Source organism: Neovison vison, chromosome 5, assembly GCF_020171115.1.
Source record: "Neovison vison isolate M4711 chromosome 5, ASM_NN_V1, whole genome shotgun sequence".
In the NCBI taxonomy this organism is placed as follows: domain Eukaryota; kingdom Metazoa; phylum Chordata; class Mammalia; order Carnivora; family Mustelidae; genus Neogale; species Neogale vison.
The window spans coordinates 61,965,484-61,984,981 of record NC_058095.1 but is presented as its reverse complement, the minus strand read 5'-3'; the positions used below and the strand labels follow the sequence as shown (position 1 = coordinate 61,984,981).

At 47.6% G+C, this 19,498-nt stretch overlaps 1 protein-coding gene across 1 annotated transcript in view; it reads right to left on the bottom strand.

The window, feature by feature from the left end:
* LOC122906777 (protoheme IX farnesyltransferase, mitochondrial) overlaps nt 1-19,498 on the bottom strand; it is a 131,494-nt gene that overhangs the window by 13,852 nt on the left and 98,144 nt on the right. Inside the window, exon 6 of the mRNA XM_044249138.1 lies at nt 757-989. Coding sequence (XP_044105073.1) covers nt 757-989 — 233 coding nt within the window. The remainder of the gene's footprint in view (nt 1-756; nt 990-19,498) is intronic.

Here is a 19,498-nt window from a genome sequence, read left to right as displayed (position 1 = left end):
CAGGGCAATGGTTTATGGTCAACTGCCTTTTGATCTCTCATGTGAAAAATATGTACTTACATATATTGCAGGAAACCTCACCACTTCCTTCCTAAGTGTTGGTCAAAAACACTAATTACCTGGCTAATTAGACTGTGAGGCTTCCCTTACACATGGTAAAAATGAGCTATTCACCCCACAAATTTCATGGTGACATGCCACCAAAAAGTAGATGTGTTTCAATGGTTTTACTGTAGACCCCATGAACAATTTAAACAAATCATATAAAAATAAATTTAGAAACTAATGAAAATAGGGCTGCTCCTCTGCCAGGGGGTGGGAGGGAATATCCTGGCTGTGTGGGAGTGGAGAGAGGAGGCAGGGGGCTGCCCGCGGGGGAGCATCTGCTTGGAGAGCAAAGCTGGAGGCCGGGTCCCCACAATGTGGGACACCCCAAAGGACTCATCAGCCCCAAGTGGATCCGTGACTTTTAGGGACGTGCTTTTCATTCCATCTGTGTAGTCACTGCTTCTCCCTCAGTCTCCCCCCTTGACGTTCCCCGCCCCGGAAAGCACAGGCTGGCCTGGAAGCCAGACGAGGCCTCCCTTCCGCTCTGCATCCCCAGTATTTCAGACAGCCGCATCCGCCCGCTTGCCGAGAGAACAGGGACTGACGGCAATGGACCAGCACAGACTCGGGTTTAGGGTCGGCGTGGCCTGCGCACCCTGGCGGGGGGCCAGCGGGCAGAAGGGGACCCGTCAGACGCCAGACACTCACCTGCGTCTAGGCTGCCGGTAGCCGCAGTCCAGCCCATGACGGGCGGCACGGCCCCGACCACGGCGCCCACCCACGTGTTGGCAATGCTGATCCTCTTCAGCGGGGTGTAGCAGCAAGTGTACAGAAAAATGTTGAAGGCCCCCAAGGCTCCTGTGAGGGGGTTCACCCCCCAGGTCAGGAGGGCGATCCCTGGGACGGCGCAGCAAGTGGCGAAGGTCACAGCGAGCAGCGGGCTGAAAAAGAGCAGCGGACACAGACCCATCACTGTCCAGCCTAGCTAAGCACGTGGCGCACGCGCGCAGCCCGAGCTGTAGGAGTGGCCCATGCACCTGTCCTGGGGCTGACCCGGAGGCGAGCGGGCTGCCTTCCTCCCGGCAATGCGGCACCGGCTCTGCCACACATAAAATCAGGATGGTTCTGGCCGCTCCTCTGACACCTGCCAGCTGGGAAGGAAGTTAAAGAGCGGAGGATGGAGGGCCCGGGGTTCGCACACGGGCTGAGCCCCTTCCTGGCTGTGGGATGCTGGGCAGCACCTGCTCATCTGTGCGGCAGACACGGTGGACAGCTGCTGGGATCAGATGCTTAACCGACTGAGCCACCCGGGTGCCTACACACGGTTCCCGTTTTACAGTTAGTGTGGGGGACGTGGCAGCCACAGATAAACCACCCGCACCACAATACTGTACCATTTGGCAGAAATGAGTGTCTTAATTCTGGAAGCCCTACTGCCCCCTGTGTATTTATACTTTATTTAAAAACATGGGGCACCTGGGTGGCTCAGTGGGTTAAAGCCTCTGCCTTCAGCTCAGGTCATGGATCAGGGTCCTGGGATTGAGGCCCGCATCAGGCCCTCTGCTCAGCAGGGAGTCTACTTCCCTTCCTCTCCCTGCCTGCCTCTCTGCCTGCTTGTGATCTCATGCTCTCTCTCTGTCAAATAAATAAATAAAATCTTTAAAAAAGATCACCCAATTAGCGGTAATGGATAACGACCGTGTGTCTGGGTGTATCTATCTGTAATGAATGACAGGCTCAGCATGGGACCAGTGCGGTGCCAACAGTGAAACACCAGGGGGCCACTCCCCAGTGACACGGCACTCCCAGCTGAGTTTCCTTCCGTGCCACAGCTGGTTTCAGACACGGGATTTCACGGGGAGTCCTATGAGGTCATGCATGCAGTGACAACGGTCAAACACAACTCTCCACTGGCAGTGAATCTAAGACCGATTCCCATCAGAGCCCACTTTTTCTTTTATTTTTTGAGATTTTATTTATTTATTTGACAAATAGATAGAGCCAGAGAGTACAGGCAGGGGGAGTGGCCGAAGGAGAGGGAGAAGCAGACCCCCCACAGAGCAACGAGTCCCTTGCAGGACTTGATTCCAGGACCATGACCTGAGCCAAAGGCAGTTGCTCAATAGACTGAGCCACCCAGGTGCCCCCCAGAGCTCAATTTTTAAGGTGGACTTTGTGTGGCATCTTGTGAAAAACTTTTTGAGAGTGTAGATTAATTGGATCTATACATTCCTGGTTATGTGCACATTTGTTTCTTCTTTTTTAAAGTAGGTTCTACGACCAATGCTGTCAAACCAGACGAGGGACTCCATCTCTCGACCCTGAGATCGATATCTGAGCTGAGATTAAGACTCAGACACTTAACCAACTGAGCCACCCAGGCACCCTTATTTATTCCTTCTTAAGAAACCTGAGGAGGTCCCTCAAGTCTGCCTTCTCCTTTTGGATGCTGTAATTCCGCCTCCAGGCAACTGCATGGGGCTCAGTGATTCCACTTGATCAGATCGGATCCTGTGGTCACCACCCCTAAAGATGGACCCCTGCAGAGGGGGAGTTTTGATTTTTAAAGATTTTATTTATTTGACAGAGAGAGAGCACAAGTAGGGGGAGTGGCAGGCAGAGGGAGAGGGAGAAGCAGACTCTCCACTGAGCAGGGAGCCGGATGTGGGGGCTCGATCCCAGGACCCTGAATTCCCAGGACCCTGAATTCATGATCTGAGCAGAAGGCAGATACTTAACCCCTTAGTGGAATGAGCCACCCAGTCGCCCTGAAAGGGGGAGTTTTGAAGCAGGAGGGAACATAAACTGATACATTGTTGCAAAAGTGCTTGTTCATGCATGCTCCATAGAGATGGGGAATTTCCACCTGGCTTCCTGGCTACCTCTTTGGGAGTACGGGGTCCCTCGTTTGCACGGCAGTCACTCGGCCCCCTAGAACTTTCATCCTGCCTTGCGCTTCCTGACAACTCCCACCAGTGCCTGTGCTCCTGCCATAGAAAGCCCATGACACACTAACTGGTCCCATTCTCCAGATGAAAAATCACAAGATGGCTCTGTGCTGTTACATCTCCCCTATGCCCATAAAAAAATGGCCAAAAAGCAGTGAAAATGTTACAACTGTTGTCCTTCTTGCAATAAGGTCGTTTATAGCTTATAAGAACAGAGGGGGGGTTTTGTTTGTTTGTTTGTTTTTATTTTTTGTTTTTTCCTATGTGACTGTAAAAAGGGAGTTTTATTTTGGGTGGGAGAAAAATGTGGCTCATAAACATTTTTATTTTTCCTGAATTGGACCTTGTGTTTAAAAAAAAAAAGAAGGTTGTTCGCTCCTTCTCCTGGGTCTGTGGAAGCCAGCTGGATTCAAAGGTATTAGTGTTATGAAAAGCCCTTTTAGAAAAGCACACATGAATTTAATTTATTGAGATAGGCAATTTCACATGGAAGTTTAGTTTCTGACCTTTGTGGGCATCCTAGAAAATCATGAGGCTTAATTTTGGTGTTTCAGTCTGTGTGCTCAGGGGCACGGATGGAAATTGGGGAGAGTAACAAGCAACATAAGCAAAAAGGAGGCTATTTGCTGCGACCATTCCCAGTACCTGGAGGCTCAAGAGACACATTTTTCCTCCTGGTACAAGGAGGCCTGAATCCGTGAACTTCCCAGTTTTCTCACATTATGGGCAAAGGTGCTCCAACTCAAACTTTGTGAAGTTTATTTTCCTGTGACGATTTTGTTTTCCTCAAACCTCTACTATAGAAGTAATACCTGTTCTTTCCAGAAAATTTGGAAATTTTACTCAGTGAAACACACTGATTTCTATCTTCTTTGTCTTTTTTTTTCAATGATATCTCTATTTTAAAATAACAGGACATACTGAACTGTCGTTTGGTTCCTTACTTTATTTCAATATATCTTAAAAATTTCCCTGTGCGACTCGGAATTCTTTTGTACCATCAATAGCTAATAGTGGCCTATGTGGTATATCTTTGGGATATACCACGATTAGTTCAATCAACATACCCCTTCTGGACACATCATATTTTTCTCCTTTTTGAAATGAGCAAAAGGGGCGCCTGGGTGGTTCCGTTGGTTAAGCGACTGCCTTCAGCTCAGGTCATGATCCTGGAGTCCTAGGATAGGCTCCCACATCCGGCTCCCTGCTGGGCAGGAAGTCTGCTTCTCCCACTGACCTCTCTCCTCTCATGCTCTCTCAAATAAATAAATAAAATCTTAAAAAAAAAAAAAGAAATGAGAAATAACATGGGAATAAGTATCTTATAGATAGCTATTGTTCACAGTTCTGATTAGGATAAATTCCCAGAATAAATTCCCACACATGAGATAGCTAAGCCAGATGACAGGCACATTTTTAGGGAATGGACTGGTATCGCCAGTCTATACTATACCCCCCGGAGGGTTTGGACTAGCTCACACTCCCACCAGCAGTTCATGAAAAAGCCTATTTCTAGAAACCGTATCAACACTGGGTATGGTGTTAAAAAAAAATCATAACAAAGTAAAACATGTTTGTTTGTTTTTTTTAAAGATTTTATTTATTTATTTGACAGACAGAGATCACAAGTAGGCAGAGAGGCAGGCAGAGGGAGAGAGAGAGGAGGAAGCAGGCTCCCTGCTGAGAAGAGAACCCCATGTGGGGCTCGATCTCAGGACCCTGGGATCATGACCTGAGCTGAAGGCAGAGGCTTTTTAAAAAAAATTTATTTATTTATTTATTTGACAGAGAGAGAGATCACAGCAGACAGAGAGGCAGGCAGAGAGAGAGGAAGGGAAGCAGGCCCCTTGCTGAGCAGAGAGCCGGACGCAGGACTCGATCCCAGGACCCCGAGACCATGACCCGAGCCGAAGGCAGCGGCCCAACCCACTGAGCCACCCAGGCGCCCCCTCAAAGGAAAACAGGTTTATTTGGACAGGATTATTCCCATTTCGCAGATGAGAAACTGAGACTCAGATCACCTTTAGACAGTGAGAGGGATGGGGTGCTGACCCCAGTGTACAGTTGTAGATCCAATCCATGGGCGCCTGGGTGGCTCAGTGGGTCAAGCGTTTGATTCTTGATTTTGGACCAGGTCATGGTCTCAGGGTTGTGAGATTGAGCCCCGAGTTGGGCTCCATGCGGGGTGTGGACCTGCTTGAGATTCTCTTTCCCTCTGCCCCTCCCCCTACCACCCGTGCACACACTCTCTAAAATAAAAATAAAAAAAGAGAAAATGCACGTATAACTTTCGACTCCCCCCAAACTTAACTACTGATAATAAGAACTGCAAGAGCCTCCTTTTTACTATGATACGCAATTTGCTGGAGACATGAACTGCTCGTGCAGAGAATCAGCACCACACGCGGCATTTTAAGGGGATGGTGGTGACACGTGAGCTCACTACAAGGGCAACAGGAGGCAGTTACGAAATTATGATGTTAATTTTATGTGGTTATGATTCGATTCTGCATCTTTTACATTTATTTACCTTTCTCTCCACTCAAACAGCACCATGCACACTCTGCAAACACTTCTGTGTATAAGTTTTGATACATTTTAACTTTGTATAATAGATGTGTGTATATTTATAATAGCATTTGACAAAGTAGACTAGTGTCTACATCTATGTCCGCATTCATGACATACCATTTAAGCTTTTTTGAAATTTCTGTGCTATGCAGTTTGTCTATTTTTTTCATAAATTGTTGCAGATCCCCAAAAATTTTTCTAAGAGATTTACTGGGAAAAAAAAAATCTGCATATATGTGGACCTGCACAGTTTCAACTTGGGTCATTCAAGGGCCAACTATACAGATAAAGTAACTTGGAAATAGGATCTACACTCGGACTTACTTGTTGGCTCACTTATTTAATCCAACTGATATGTGGAGGCATGCTGCTGTAATTCGGTTTACTGACTCTGATTTCTTGGGTTTGCTGAGGCTCAGAGGCGACTGGAGTAAAGGCTGTTGCCTTCTGCTGGGAGCCACTTCCTATGGGTTTAAAAGCTCCTTTGGGGGTGCCTGGGTGGCTCAACGGGTTAAGCCGCTGCCTTCGGCTCAGGTCATGATCTCAGGGTCCTGGGATCGAGCCCCGAATGGGGCTCTCTGCTCAGCAGGGAGCCTGTTTCCCTCTCTCTCTATCTGCCTGCCTCCCTGCCTACTTGTGATCTCTCTCTGTCAAATAAATAAGTAAAATAAAATAAAATAAAATAAAATCTTTAAATCTCCTGCAGTTTACCCCATTGTAGAAATAGCCTAATTTCCTATTGCATTTCCTGAGATGAAAACAGTGGGAAGCACTATATTATAAAACAAAAAACACAAAACACAACGAACCATGGACAGAGGATACAAGGTGGGGGGCAAGATAGCCACGGTCCTTGTCCTGGGGGCACTTAGATGTAGTGAGACAGTTAAGTGGATTGTCACTCTGGGACCACTAATGGATGGCGAGCGGGTATTGGGGGCAGGGAAGGATTCCAGCAAGAAGTGCTGGGTGGGCGGGAGAGGGCCTGGAAAGATGGGAGGGAGCGTCTCAGGCAGGGGGCGCAGCACAAGGGGCAGGGGAGAGCCTCGCTGAGACATCTATCTGCACATCGCCTTTGGGCAAATGCAGGGTCAAAAAAGTTTTCTCTGCTTTTTCAACAGGGGGAGAAAATGATCAGATGTGCTTTTGACAAGGACACCTCAGTCTGCTGTGGAGGACCAGTGAAGACAGTCAAACCTTGGCTCCCCTCGCGGGAGAAGCTGGTGTTAGGCATTTTTCGAGGAAAAGAATGGCTATGCTGGCCGGCAGGAAGGGCACTATCCACAATGATGGTTCTGAGATGAAAAGACTGTGTCCCAAGTGGCCTCCCGGCTATTTTTTAAAGTCTGATTTGAAGTGAAATCTTTAACAATCATAGTGATATTAAAGTGGCTTAAATTTAGTCATTTTAATAAAGAGATCTATTTCTGGTGCAGAAAAGGATTCGTTAAGTGTGTTCCCTGTTCATCTCGGTTAAACACAACTATGATTTTCTGCCTTAGTACACATAAAAGCCCGAGCTACCTCTCAAAGACTTGAAGGCTAATTTTGTTGAAGATTGACTTCTTGTTATTTTAGGTCAACAACTCAATATACTTTTCCTACTAATCATAGTGCTCAGCCCTTGATCAAAAAAACCCCCCCATCTACCCATCTGCTCTCTCCTACTTCTGGATGGTTCTTGGAAAGTATCCCAAACCTGGGGAGAGAGAGAGAAACACACACACACTCTACCCAGTTATTTCTCTTTTTATCATTTACTATTTAAAATTTTGCTTAAATTTTTTCTTTTTTTTTTTTAAAGATTTTTATTTGTTTATTTGACAGAGATCACAAGTAGACAGAGAGGCAGGCAGAGAGAGAGAGAGAGAGAGAGAGAGAGAGAGGGAAGCAGGCTCCCTGCTGAGCAGAGAGCCCGATGCGGGACTCGATCCCAGGACCTTGAGATCATGACCTGAGCCGAAGGCAGCGGCTTAACCCACTGAGCCACCCAGGCGCCCCCTTAAATTTTTTTCTTAAACATTTTTTCCCCATTAGTCCTTTTGCTCCTCTTATCATCTAAATCTGTAGCAGGTGGCTTCCATTGATGTGCTGCCCTGAGGCCTGATTTCTAGAAGCAAAATGGGAAGAAAGGCCAGGCAGGCTTCCTTGGGATTCCCTGTGCTGAGCTAACTCTCCCTGGTGAGGCCTGGGGTTCTGTCGGAGTGTGGTCCCCAGACCCACCCCCGCATCAGCGTCACCTAGGGATTTGTTAGGGGTCCAGGTGACCCAGAGGCTTGCCAAAGCCTAAGACTCGCCGCTATGCCATTACCAGTGCAGTGCTGGTCCCATCTGGTCTACATCTGGCCAAGACGACCAACTGAGGATGAACCTACAGGCCTCCTTCTCCACCCTGCCTCCAGGGGTGACTGCAGCTGGCCTGGATAGGTCGCCCATTCCCCTCTCCCTCCCTCTCTCTCTCTCTCTTTTTAAAGATTTTATTCATTTATTTGACAGCCAGATCACAACTAGGCAGAGAGAGAGGAGGAAGCAGGTTCCCTGCTGAGCAGAGAGCCCCATGCAGGGCTCGATCCCAGAACCCTGGGACCATGACCTGAGCTGAAGGCAGAGGCTTTAACCCACTGAGCCACTCAGGTGCCCCGGGAGCTTTATGATCTTGAGCAAATTATTTACCCTGTTGGTCTTAGTTTCTTCATCTGCAGAATGGGAAGTATTTCAGGGTTAAAAATTAAAAGCAGGAACTGTGCTCACCAAATGAGCACCCCGTGTGCACGTGGTCTCTTGTGTGTTTATCACGATTCCCCTCACTGCTGGTACAGTCAGCCACTATGCTAAGTGCGGGTATACAGCAGTGAACAAAACAGACGGTGAAGCTTAGCCTCAAAAGGAAGGCGGATGTTAAACAAAAGCGAGTATGATGAATTCTCAAACCGTAACACCTGCTACCCAAAGAACTGGCAAGATGAGACGGCATTATCTAAATAGAAAGGAGGCAGAACTGAGGTAGGGGTTGATAAACTTGCAGTCAATTGTTCCCCCTGATTTAATTTCTTCAAACTTACCAAGACATATGGATATGCATTAGAATACGAAAATAGAAGTATATAGACTCAAGAATTTCATCTCGATTTTAAGTTATAAAGGTATGATGGTTCGTAGCATTTTCTTTTTGTTTTTTAAAAAGATTTTACTTATTTATTTTTAAGAGAGAGAGAGTGAGCAAGAGTGGGGGGAGGAGCAGAGGGAGAAGCAGGCTCACTGCTGCATGGAACCGGATCTGGGACTCGATCCCAGGACCCTGAGATCCTGACCTGAGCGGAAGGCAGACGCTTAACCCACTGAGCCACCCAGGTGCCCTGTGTAGCATTTTCTAATAATAATTAGAATGGCAAAACTATTTTTATTTTCAACAACCTTAAGAATCGAACTCTACTGTATCAAATTATAAAAATAAAGATAAAATAAACCAGCCTCAGGAAACACTAAATGGATCACATGGAAAACATTTTTCCACCCTTCAAATGTTGGTGCTCTTGTGTACCTGCAACATTGTCATGGCCTTTATGAAGGAGAAGAGATCCGTAGCTCTGTGAACGGTTGTCACCAGAGGTAACTGACATGGGAAAGCTCAGCAAAGCATACGAATGGTGTGTGGTGGTATTGCAAACAATTTCTAATTTTCAATAAAAGGGAATAAAGGGATGAAGAAGGAAAACAGCACTATGGGGGGAGGTAGGACGGTGGCAGAAAAAGGATCTAGCCATTGAACTAAAATGATTTCTTCATATTCATTCACACAGGCAAATAGGTTCATGGCTCATGCCGAGAGGTAAATGATGATTTATTTCCAAACTCATATCCAAAACTGAATTACATTTCAAATTGAGATATGTTTTTACTGAGCATCAATGCACAGGGGGTCTTCTCCTCCTGCCTCTCCTGCCCAAGGCTACTTCCGAAAAGAAACAACAGACTAGAGGAGGAGAATCTGTGTGTACATTTCTATGAATTATTTATTCTTCTTTAAAATACTGTATTTCTTTGTTTAGTAGACACCAATCCTTAGTGGCAGTATTGAACTGGAATTTTCTGTAGAAACTGGGAACAACTGAGGAAAAAATATACAAGCTTTAATTTGTTGACTATTTTACCGCACTTAATAAACGTAATTTAAATGACTTGACTTTGAAATAGCTTACTGGAGAGATGTGTTCTAAGACATGTGTCGGAGAGGTCCATGAAACATTACGTTAAGTCAAGAAGGCTTTATACTTAAGCAGCTCTGTAGGTAATTGATTTACATAAAAATTAATTTCATAATTCTTGATCATTCTTCCAGAATAAATGGTTTTTAAATTACAAAATAAAATCTCCTTCTTTAAAAGACAAAAGAAAACCCCAAAGCTTAATCATACCGAGCCAATTTAGCTTTAATTTCCTGTATACATCCCACATTGGAGCTCTGACCTGAGTTTCTGGGGGGAAGTCTCTACAGGTAACTGTTTTGAAAATGTCTCTCCAGTATCTAGTTCCGGAATTTTCTATTTCTGAATGAGATTCAAGTTACAGAGATCACGAAGACTGACGAAAATTCAGAATTTAAGGAATAGGTGAAGAAAATGTGGACACAAAATATATCTTAAAAGAAAATTAGGCGCCTGGGTGGCTCAGTGGGTTGGGCCTCTGCCCTCGGCTTGGGTGGTGATCTCAGGGTCCTGTGATCGGGTCCCACGTTGGGCTCTCTGCTTGGCGGGGAGCCTGCTTCCTCCTCTCTCTCTGCCTGCCTCTCTGCCTACTTGTGATCTCTGTCAAATAAATAAATCTTAAAAAAAAATTAATTACAGCAGTTTGGGAAAAGCTATCAATTACGTATAAAATGATGGTAACCTGCCTAAAAATTAAATTTATAAACACGTTTAAGGGCACCTGGGTAGCTCAGTCGGTTGAGCGTCTGACTTGAATTTGGCTCAGGTCAGGATCTCAGGGTCATGGTTGAGCCATGATGGGTTCTGTGCTCAGTGGGGAGTCTGCTTGAGGTTCTCTCTCTCCCTTTCCCTCCACCTTCCAGCCACCTGCATGCACACTCTCTCTCTCAAATAAATAAATAAATAAATAAATAAATAAATCCTTTAAAAAGGTGTTTAAGAGAAATTCAAGAACAAGCACGAATGTTCGGCATAACTACATTCAGGAGTGGGGCTGGGGCATTATATTAAGAAATATATATATATTTTTCCTCCCAAGGAAGAAAACAAAGCAGGTCTGAGCTGAATGAGTTTCCAAAATCAACTGAAGGAATCTTACTAATGCAGGATAAATAAATAAAATCTTTACTAATGCAGGAGGGAGATAAGACAGGCAGGGGTGGGGGGAGTGAAGATAAGCCTTACTGTTGACCTATGAGTACAAGGTGACCTCTACATCAAGGAAAAAGCAAATGGGGACTCCTGAATTATGCTACCTCCATTCAGCCTAAATTAAGGATAAACTGCACAAAGACTGGGATTTTCAAGAAGAGATTCTTGCAGTTTCATCCCATTCGTGGAAACCAAGTTTCTGTGTAGGGGGTCCTGTCTCAGTGAATTTCTCAAACTCCTGAACTCTAACACGACCCCCAGCACCCATAATACCCCCATATTTTTCCTTTCCCTTGGTTGAGCCAGATGGTTTAATTTTCCTACCCCCACCCCTTTTTAATTTATAGGATTCTATTTCGAAAAATGGCTTTGTTCACCTCCGTAAAGTGAGGGTCACAAAATTTTAAGGAGTCTTTGGAAAGCGTTAATAAAACACAGTTTATAAGAAACAAGGCTAGGGGGTAATACTACCCATCCTGTAGCTCTGGAGAGTACCTGGAGGCACATGCCACCACCACACGAAAGTACAGGTGACTCCACTGCGGGCAGAGCTTGGGACTGGATCCTGTGGCCCAGGCCCGGATCTTGTGGCCCAGGCCGGGAGCTTGTGGTCCAGGCCCAGAGCCTGTGGTCCAGGCCTAGAGCCTGTGGTCCAGGCCCGGATCCTGTGGTCCAGGACTGGAGTCTGTGGTCCAGGACCGGATCCTGTGGCCCAGGCCTGGAGCCTGTGGTCCAGGACTGGATCCTGTGGTCCAGGCCTGGAGCCTGTGGTCCAGGCCCGGATCCTGTGGTCCAGGACTGGAGCCTGTGGTCCAGGCCTGGATCCTGTGGTCCAGGACTAGATCCTATGGTCCAGGCCCAGAGCCTGTGGTTCAGGACTGGAGCCTGTGGCCCAGGCCCAGAGCCTGTGGTCCAGGCCCAGATCCTGTGGTCCAGGATTGGAGTCTGTGGTCAAGGACTGGATCCTGTAGCCCAGGCCCGGAGCCTGTGGTCCAGGCCTGGAGCCTGTGGTCCAGGACTGGATCCTATGGTCCAGGCCTAGAGCCTGTGGTTCAGGACTGAAGCCTGTGGTCCAGGCCCAGAGTCTGTGGTCCAGGACCGGATCCTATGATCCAGGCCCAGAGCCTGTGGTCCTGGACCAGAGCCTATGGTCCTGGAGTGAAGTCTGTGGTCCAGGATTGGAGACTGTGGTCCAGGACCAGAGCCTGTGGTGAGGGTAGTGTCTGCAGACGCCGGGATGTGTCACAGAGATCAGGCTGGCAAAGTAAAGGAGCAAATGGGGCCTCCCTGAAGAAACACGAGTGGTGATGAACAGTGGTAATTGGTCCTCAGGTCTGACAGGCAGATACCATGTGGGAATGAGCAAAAAAGCCCGGAAACCTGGGCTTTTCTATTTTTCAGTGTTGGCCACAGCAGAAATGCACAATAGGCCAAACAAAAAATGTCTCTTCAGGATCTGGCCTATTGGCTGTTTAGCCCTCAGAGGCCCAGGTTAAAGGTCTCCGCTATGGAGTTCAGATGGCTCCATGGCCCTAGAGCTGACCCCTCCCGCACTTTCTTCAGTCTCATGTGGCCACTTCTTTCCCAGCTTCTGAGACTCAGCCTCGGCATCCAGACAAGCACGCTTCCCCGCAGCCTGCTCTCCTTCCTGCCCCTCGCCCCGGCCCTCGGGTGGTCTGCACGGCCTTGGCTCTCACAGCTGTCTCAGTCCTTCCCCGGACAGAGCTGCTGCCTCTCCCGCCCATCCCACCACATCCGAACTGCTCTGGTGCCTGCACTCTGGACCGTTCATCTTTCTGCTCCCCGTATCCAAGGCCAGTGTGTCCCAAATGCTGGCTGAGACACACCTTCACAGGCCACGCCCAAGAGGGAACAAACACCACCTTCAGACCACCCCCTGCGAACCACTGGTCAGTGGGAATGGCGTTCTATCGTGCCAGATGTTTCCACCTCGTCTCATTTAAGAGAGAAGGTAAGTGAGAGGATGTCAGACACACCGACTCCAGGCAATTCATATGAGGTGTTGGCTCCCAGGACTTACTGCTCAGGTGGGCACAAGGGATTAACTGGGCTACGAAGATGTGACTGTTAACACTTCATATTTTTATTTATGAGAACATCTGAGTGCTTTTTGGTTATAAGATGAGACATGGGAACTAAAGACCCCCCCATCCCGGGAACGGCCGACGAGAAAATGTTCGCAACTCGCGACGCTTCAAAATAACTGTAAATGCTTTCTTCTTCCTCTGACAACGGGAGAAAGGAAAATTCACTTCCAGGAGACACCAGGGCTCCTCTCGTCTGCCCACTGCCATGGCGAAGCACACTGATGTGTATAAAACCTTTCTGTTTCCAGCCTGTGTGGTTCGTCATGGGGAATGATTTTTAGGACACGAGTCTCTACCTTAGCACCATGATTCTTTTTTTTTTTTTTTTTAAATATTTTATTTATTTATTTGACAGATAGATCACAAGTAGGTAGAGAGGCAGGCAGAGAGAGAGAGGAGGAAGCAGGCTCCCTGCTGAGCAGAGAACCCGATGCGGGGCTCGATCCCAGAACCCTGGGACCATGACCTGAGCTGAAAGCAGAGGCTTTAACCCACTGAGCCACCCAGGTGCCCCAGCACCATGATTCTTAAGTTGGGACCAAATATGTTCCTCCTGCCACTTCAAACGACTGGCTAACACTAAAAAAAAAAGACACTTCTATACTTACAAAATGTTTACGTTCTTACTACATTTGCAGGGTATGCGCACCCAGAGACTAATCATAACAATCCTCAGAAACTTCTACGGAGCGTTTGCAGGGTCTGGGTACTCGTCTGCGGGACCAGCGGGCCTGGGTGATGAATGACAGTCATGGCTCCCCTGCAGCCCGCAAAATGTTTACATTTGCTTAAGTGCTTACTGGTAAAACCTTCAGTAAATTTGAAAAATGTCTCCTGTAAATCCCTGTAATGCTTAAGCTAAACCCCGCTCTTTAAGTTAATAATGCCAACTAAACAATCCATTCATTTCACTTCGAAAACTCCACGGTCGTCATTGATTTAAACAGCAGGTACTGGCCGAGCCCGAACCCAAGTGTTTTCATTTGTCCTGTCTCAATAACCTTTCTGTCTGCTCTTCGCCCTCTATCTCTCCTGCCAGCAGCCCACACCTACAGCTTCCCAGTTACGGATCACCCTCGCCCGATCCATTCTGCTGGAAAGATGAATGTGGACATGCATTATTTCCCTGTTGGAATCACCATGCTGGAAAATGGCTAATTCCAGGTGAGGTCATCAAAATACACATGTGTTTCAAAATAACAAGGAAGGAGGCCTGGCCCAGGCCCGTGTTCAGGGAGCTCTTTCGCGGCCCAGGCTGTCCCCACCCGGCCCTCCTTTCTCCTGACCTCCCAGAGCCCTTCTTGTTTGCCTGATTCCTTCATTTCACTCAGTGCGTATTGGATGGCTGCCTACAAAGCGCTGTATGCATCTGGCTAATTTCTTCACCCAGATTATAAGCCTTTTGAGCATTATAAAAACAGAACTGCCAGTGCTGGTAGTATTATTGGTAATCAATAAATTCTTAATGAATTGGACATAGGAATTATTTAATTCTGAAATACACAGAAGAAATGCTAGACCTTGGCATTCTTAAGAACGATTCGTTTTAGTTAGGACAGACCAGGAAAAAGGTTATTACTTAACAAAAAAATACGTGTTTAGGATACATTAGAAATTTAAGTCTGAGGGACCTCAAAGTGGGTAAACATGGCAGATTAAAGGTGCCTGCAACCCTCTGTCTTCTCCGAAAACAAAGAGACGTAAAGCAGAAGCGGAACCTGAACAGACCCTAAAAAAGAACCTCAAACAGAAAACTCTGGCTTTGACAGAACCAGGGAACTGACTCCCACAGCTGCCAAGCACACGGAGGACGGCGAGAAGGACGCGTACCTCTGCAGGTGAGGCGAAACACGGAAAGAATCTGACATGAAGTGCGTACACTGGGTGGGGGGGTGCATCACAGCTAGAAAGTGACAAAGCAGAATGAGCGCCTGAGACTCACATCTGGCCAACAGCAAGCTCAAGTTCAGTGGAAGAAGGAGCCTGAGGTCCTCCATGTGTGTCCCCGCTCCCACCCTGAGCCGCACACTTAGGGCCCCCCCTGCATCCCTTCCTTTGCTTCCAGGGGACTGGACTTGGGATGACTCATCTGGCCCAAGCTGGGACAATCCTGTTTCCTCTCACAAGGCTCTGCGACCGGGCAGAGGACTCTGCCAGGTCCGGAGGCTAAGGCTGAGGTTGCCATTTTGATGCTGAATCTGTTCAGGCGAAAGTGGGATCGGAAGAGGCAAGGTGCCAAGAGGAAAATGAAGTTGCAAGTACAGAGCAAAGCGGAGGTGGACAGGGAGCGAGGAAGAGAAAGACTAGAGACAGGAGCTGATGCAGCAGACTTTTCTCCAAGACAGATGGACCAAATATGAAGTCAGAAGGAAGGGCTTCAATGGGGTGGTGGGTTTGGAAGAGGCCTGAGACACCGGGGAGGGGCTGAGCCCAACACCTCTTCTCAGGCAAGCTAGGTCTTCGAGCTTGGGGACCACAGGTAGAAACAGGGTCCCAGGGACTTCAGGGGCCTCAGGGCCCCAAGCAACTGCCAAAACCAGGTGTCAGCTTCTGGCAGCTATTACCTGGTATGCAACAATACTTATTCCTCCTACGCAGGACTGGCGTGCATCTTAGTAAGGACGAAGGTGGACATCTCCTTCTAACCTCCGCTCCTCCTCTGACCCCGCACCTCGGCCACCCTCAGACTACCAGATCCGTTTTCCCCAATGAGGACCGACGTTGCAGGTAGCCAGGCAGCTCCGGGGAGTGGAAGGAGCTCCAGGTGCAGGACACCCATGACAAGGAAGGGGGTGGAAGGAAGGGAGACAGGAGGCTCAGAGGCGTCATGCTTCCTGGTTTTTCCTGCGACAAGTTCCTTACCAACACATGTCCCCAGATACCGGAGCTGTGGATCGCTCAGGCTGTGATGAGTCTGTGCTGACACTCAGCCCCAGGGGAACAGAGGCCGTTGGCTCCAAGTTGATGGGGGATAAACTCTGGGGTGAGGCGCCACTGGGACCCTCTGGAGCCATGGTCTCCATGCATCCTTGGATGCAAACGGAGATGCCGGAGCTCTCCAGCTAGCCAAAGGCACCAGGACTCTGCGTTTAGCGACGAGCATCTGGGATGCTTCCTAAGGGACGTGAGCTACAGTGTGCTCAGACTCGTCAAGTGGCCCCCAACCCATTAAAGACTCTGATAAGTAATTCTGCCACAAAGGCCCCAGGGCGGAAGTAAAAAGCACGGAGAGCCATGGGGTCAAATGTTTCCACAGGAATTGCACTTGGTAAACAGAAGCTGCAGGAAGATGTTTCTGTGAATCACCTGCAATTATTATGGGGGCCACAGTGTTCTCTAGAACAGTCAGAGTGAGCAAGCACTTCTCATGGGCCTGCAAGGGCTGAGGTGGACTTAAACAAGTCACCTTAATATTGAGGGAAAAAAAGAAGAGTCATTTTTCCATCCACTAGGAAAAACCGTATTTTCCCAACAGTTGATAAGGAAGACAGTCTTCCTTTTATTAACAGTGAGCGATACCTTCAATATACAGACTTGGCATTTTACGGAGGCACTAAGATGGAAAGGCTTTGAGAGACAGACACGATTCAAGTGAATTTGATGGCAACGGTGGCCAGCCGCGAGCTGAACGGAGCGACAGCGAACGTGACCTCCACCACGACCGCCCCGGCCCACGCCGTCATCCACTCCCCTGGGCCTGGACCATGCCTCCGCTCACTCCTCGGATGCTCTGGAACATTCTGAAGTTCTTTTAAACACATAAAGGCGATCACAGCGATCCCACTGTTAGGATGCATTCCTGGTGTCCCACTGCCCACAGGTTCAAGCCGGACTTCTCAGTATGCTGCACCTCCGACTATATCCCCTAGCACTCCGCTCCTCTGTGTCTGGCCCATCCTGACTGCCTGGGCTTTGCACCTGCCGCTCTCTCTGCCTCCTTACCCCTCGGGTCTCAACGCATCTGCCACTCCCTCAGGAACACTGTCTAGATTTCTACTTCCCTTTCTCAAAGGGTCTCCACCAATTGCTCTGCATTACCGTTTATTTTTGTGGCACAACTGATGGCCACCGAGAATGACCTTTTAAAATTTACTTGTTCCCTCCCCACCCCACAAAAAAATTTTAAAAAAATAATAAAAATAAATAAAATTTATTTGTTCATGGTTTACTTTCTATCTCCCCCACCGGACAGTAACAAGGGCAGGAAACGGGTCATGTCAGTCATATCCCAGCACGTAGCCGGAGCCTAACACCCAGATGTGCTCAGCACACGGCTGTCGGAAAGTCGTAACCAGCACAGCGATGACCACACAGTCATTCGCTGTCTGCTTTAGGAGAAGGGTCGCGTTCTCATCCAACACTATGAGGTAAGGGTGGTCTCCCCATTTTCCAGAAGAGGATACAGCAGTTTACTACCACGCCTGGACTCAAAATCTAGATTCCCCACCTGCTTCACCAGGCAGGGTGACCCCAACTTCTTATGCTCTGCAGTCTACATCAATACAGGCCCCAGGGAAAAACCAAGTGCCCCGAAAATCCAGCTGTTCTGCACACAGTAAAATTCACACGTTTCAGGCGTGTGTTTAGTTCTGACTTCTGAAAACGATGTACAATTGTGTAAGCATCTCCACGATCAAGATATAGAATATTTCTGTCCCCTCACAAAGTTCCTTCATGCTCTTCTGTACCCAATCCCCTTTTTTTCCTCCCCCAATTCCTGGTCACCATTGATCTGATTTCTGTCCCTCAAGTTTTGGCTTTCCAAAATGTCATAAACATGGAATCGTACAGTATGTAGCCTCTGCTATCTTTCACTGACAACGTCCAAGTCCTTGTACCTACACACGCTCACAGCTGAGGGACAGTTAGGATGCTTTCAGTGATCATGAATCAAACTGTTACAAATATTCACGTACAAGTCTTGGGACACATGTCTATGCACATGTACTTCCAGAGACATGTAGGAGTGGGGTTATATGGCAAATCTTGTTTCGCTTTATAGGAATCTGCCAAACTGTTTTACAAAAAGTAATTGTACCCCTTTGTATTCATGCCAGAAACCCAGGAGGATGCCGATCTTTCCACATCCTTGCTAGCACTTGGTATTACTGTTTTAAAAATGTTAACTGTTTTCATAGGTGTGTAGTGGTGTCTCATTGAGGTTCTTTTCTTTCTTTCTTTTTTTAGATTTTATTTACTTACTAGAGAGAGAGAGAGAGAGAGAGAGAGAAAGCACCAGTCAGGGGAGAGGCAGAGAAGCAGACTCCCCGCTGAGCAGGGAGCCTGACATTGGACCTAAATCCCAGCACTCTGGGATCATGACCTGAGCTGAAGGTAGAGGCTTAACTGACTCACTGTGGTTTTCATTTGCATTTCCCCTAATGACCAGTGATGTTGAAACCTTTTGTGTTTATCTGATATCTGTATGTCTTTATTTTTTTTTTTAATTTTATTTTTTACTTTTAAAAAGGTTTTACTTGAGGGGTGCCTGGGTGGCTCAGTGGGTTAAACTGCTGCCTTTGGCTCAGGTCATGATCTCAGGGTCCTGGGATGGAGCCAGCATCAGGCTCTTTGCTCAGTGGGGAGCCTGCTTCTCTCTCTCTGCCTGCCTCTCTGCCTACTTGTGATCTTTCTCTGTCAAATAAATAAATAAAATCTTTAAAAAGATTTTACCTGAGAGAGAGCACAAAGAGAGAGTGAGGGAGAAGCAGACGCCCCACTGAGCAGGGAGTCCAACAAGGGAATGGATTCCAGGACCCTGGGATCCTGACCTGAGCTAAAGGCAGATGCTTAACTGACTGAGCCACCCAGGGATCCTGTATGTCTTCTCTAGGAGAGTGAATGTTTTGTCCATGTTTTAACTGGGTTGCTTTCTTATGAGTGGGTTTTAGTGATTCTGTACGTATTCTGGACATAATGAGCTCCATGATTTGCAGTATTTTCTCCTACTCTGCGGCTGGTCTGGTCATTTTCAGAAGTGATTCTGGAAAGGAGAAATTTTTATTTTGGTGAAGTCTAATTCTCCGAACACTTCATCTATGGCTTGTGCTTTTTGCGTTTCGTGGAAGAGCTCTTTGCCCAGCTTTCTGCAGCCAGATTCTGTGTCCTGACCTGGCATCTCGTCCCCCTGCGATATTCACTTACTAGTAGTTCTTGTAGCTTTTTGGTAGACTCATTTGCATTTTCCATGTTAACCCTCACACTGTCTGGAAGGGAAGAGTTCATTTCTTCCTTCCCAAGACATGGGCCTGTTGTTTCTTTTCCTTGTCTTGCACTCAGGAGCCCCAGCACAACACACAGCACGGTCCCATCCCTACAGGACAGCCCTCACAATCTGGTGTGGCAGGCACGTTTTCTCGTTTTCTCAGTCTCCTTCTGGGCTTTGCTTCCTCACTACCCTCTTTCAAATCCTTCCCCCGGAGTCTGGCCAAGTCATTTATTTTTTTCCTTAAACACATACTCTGCA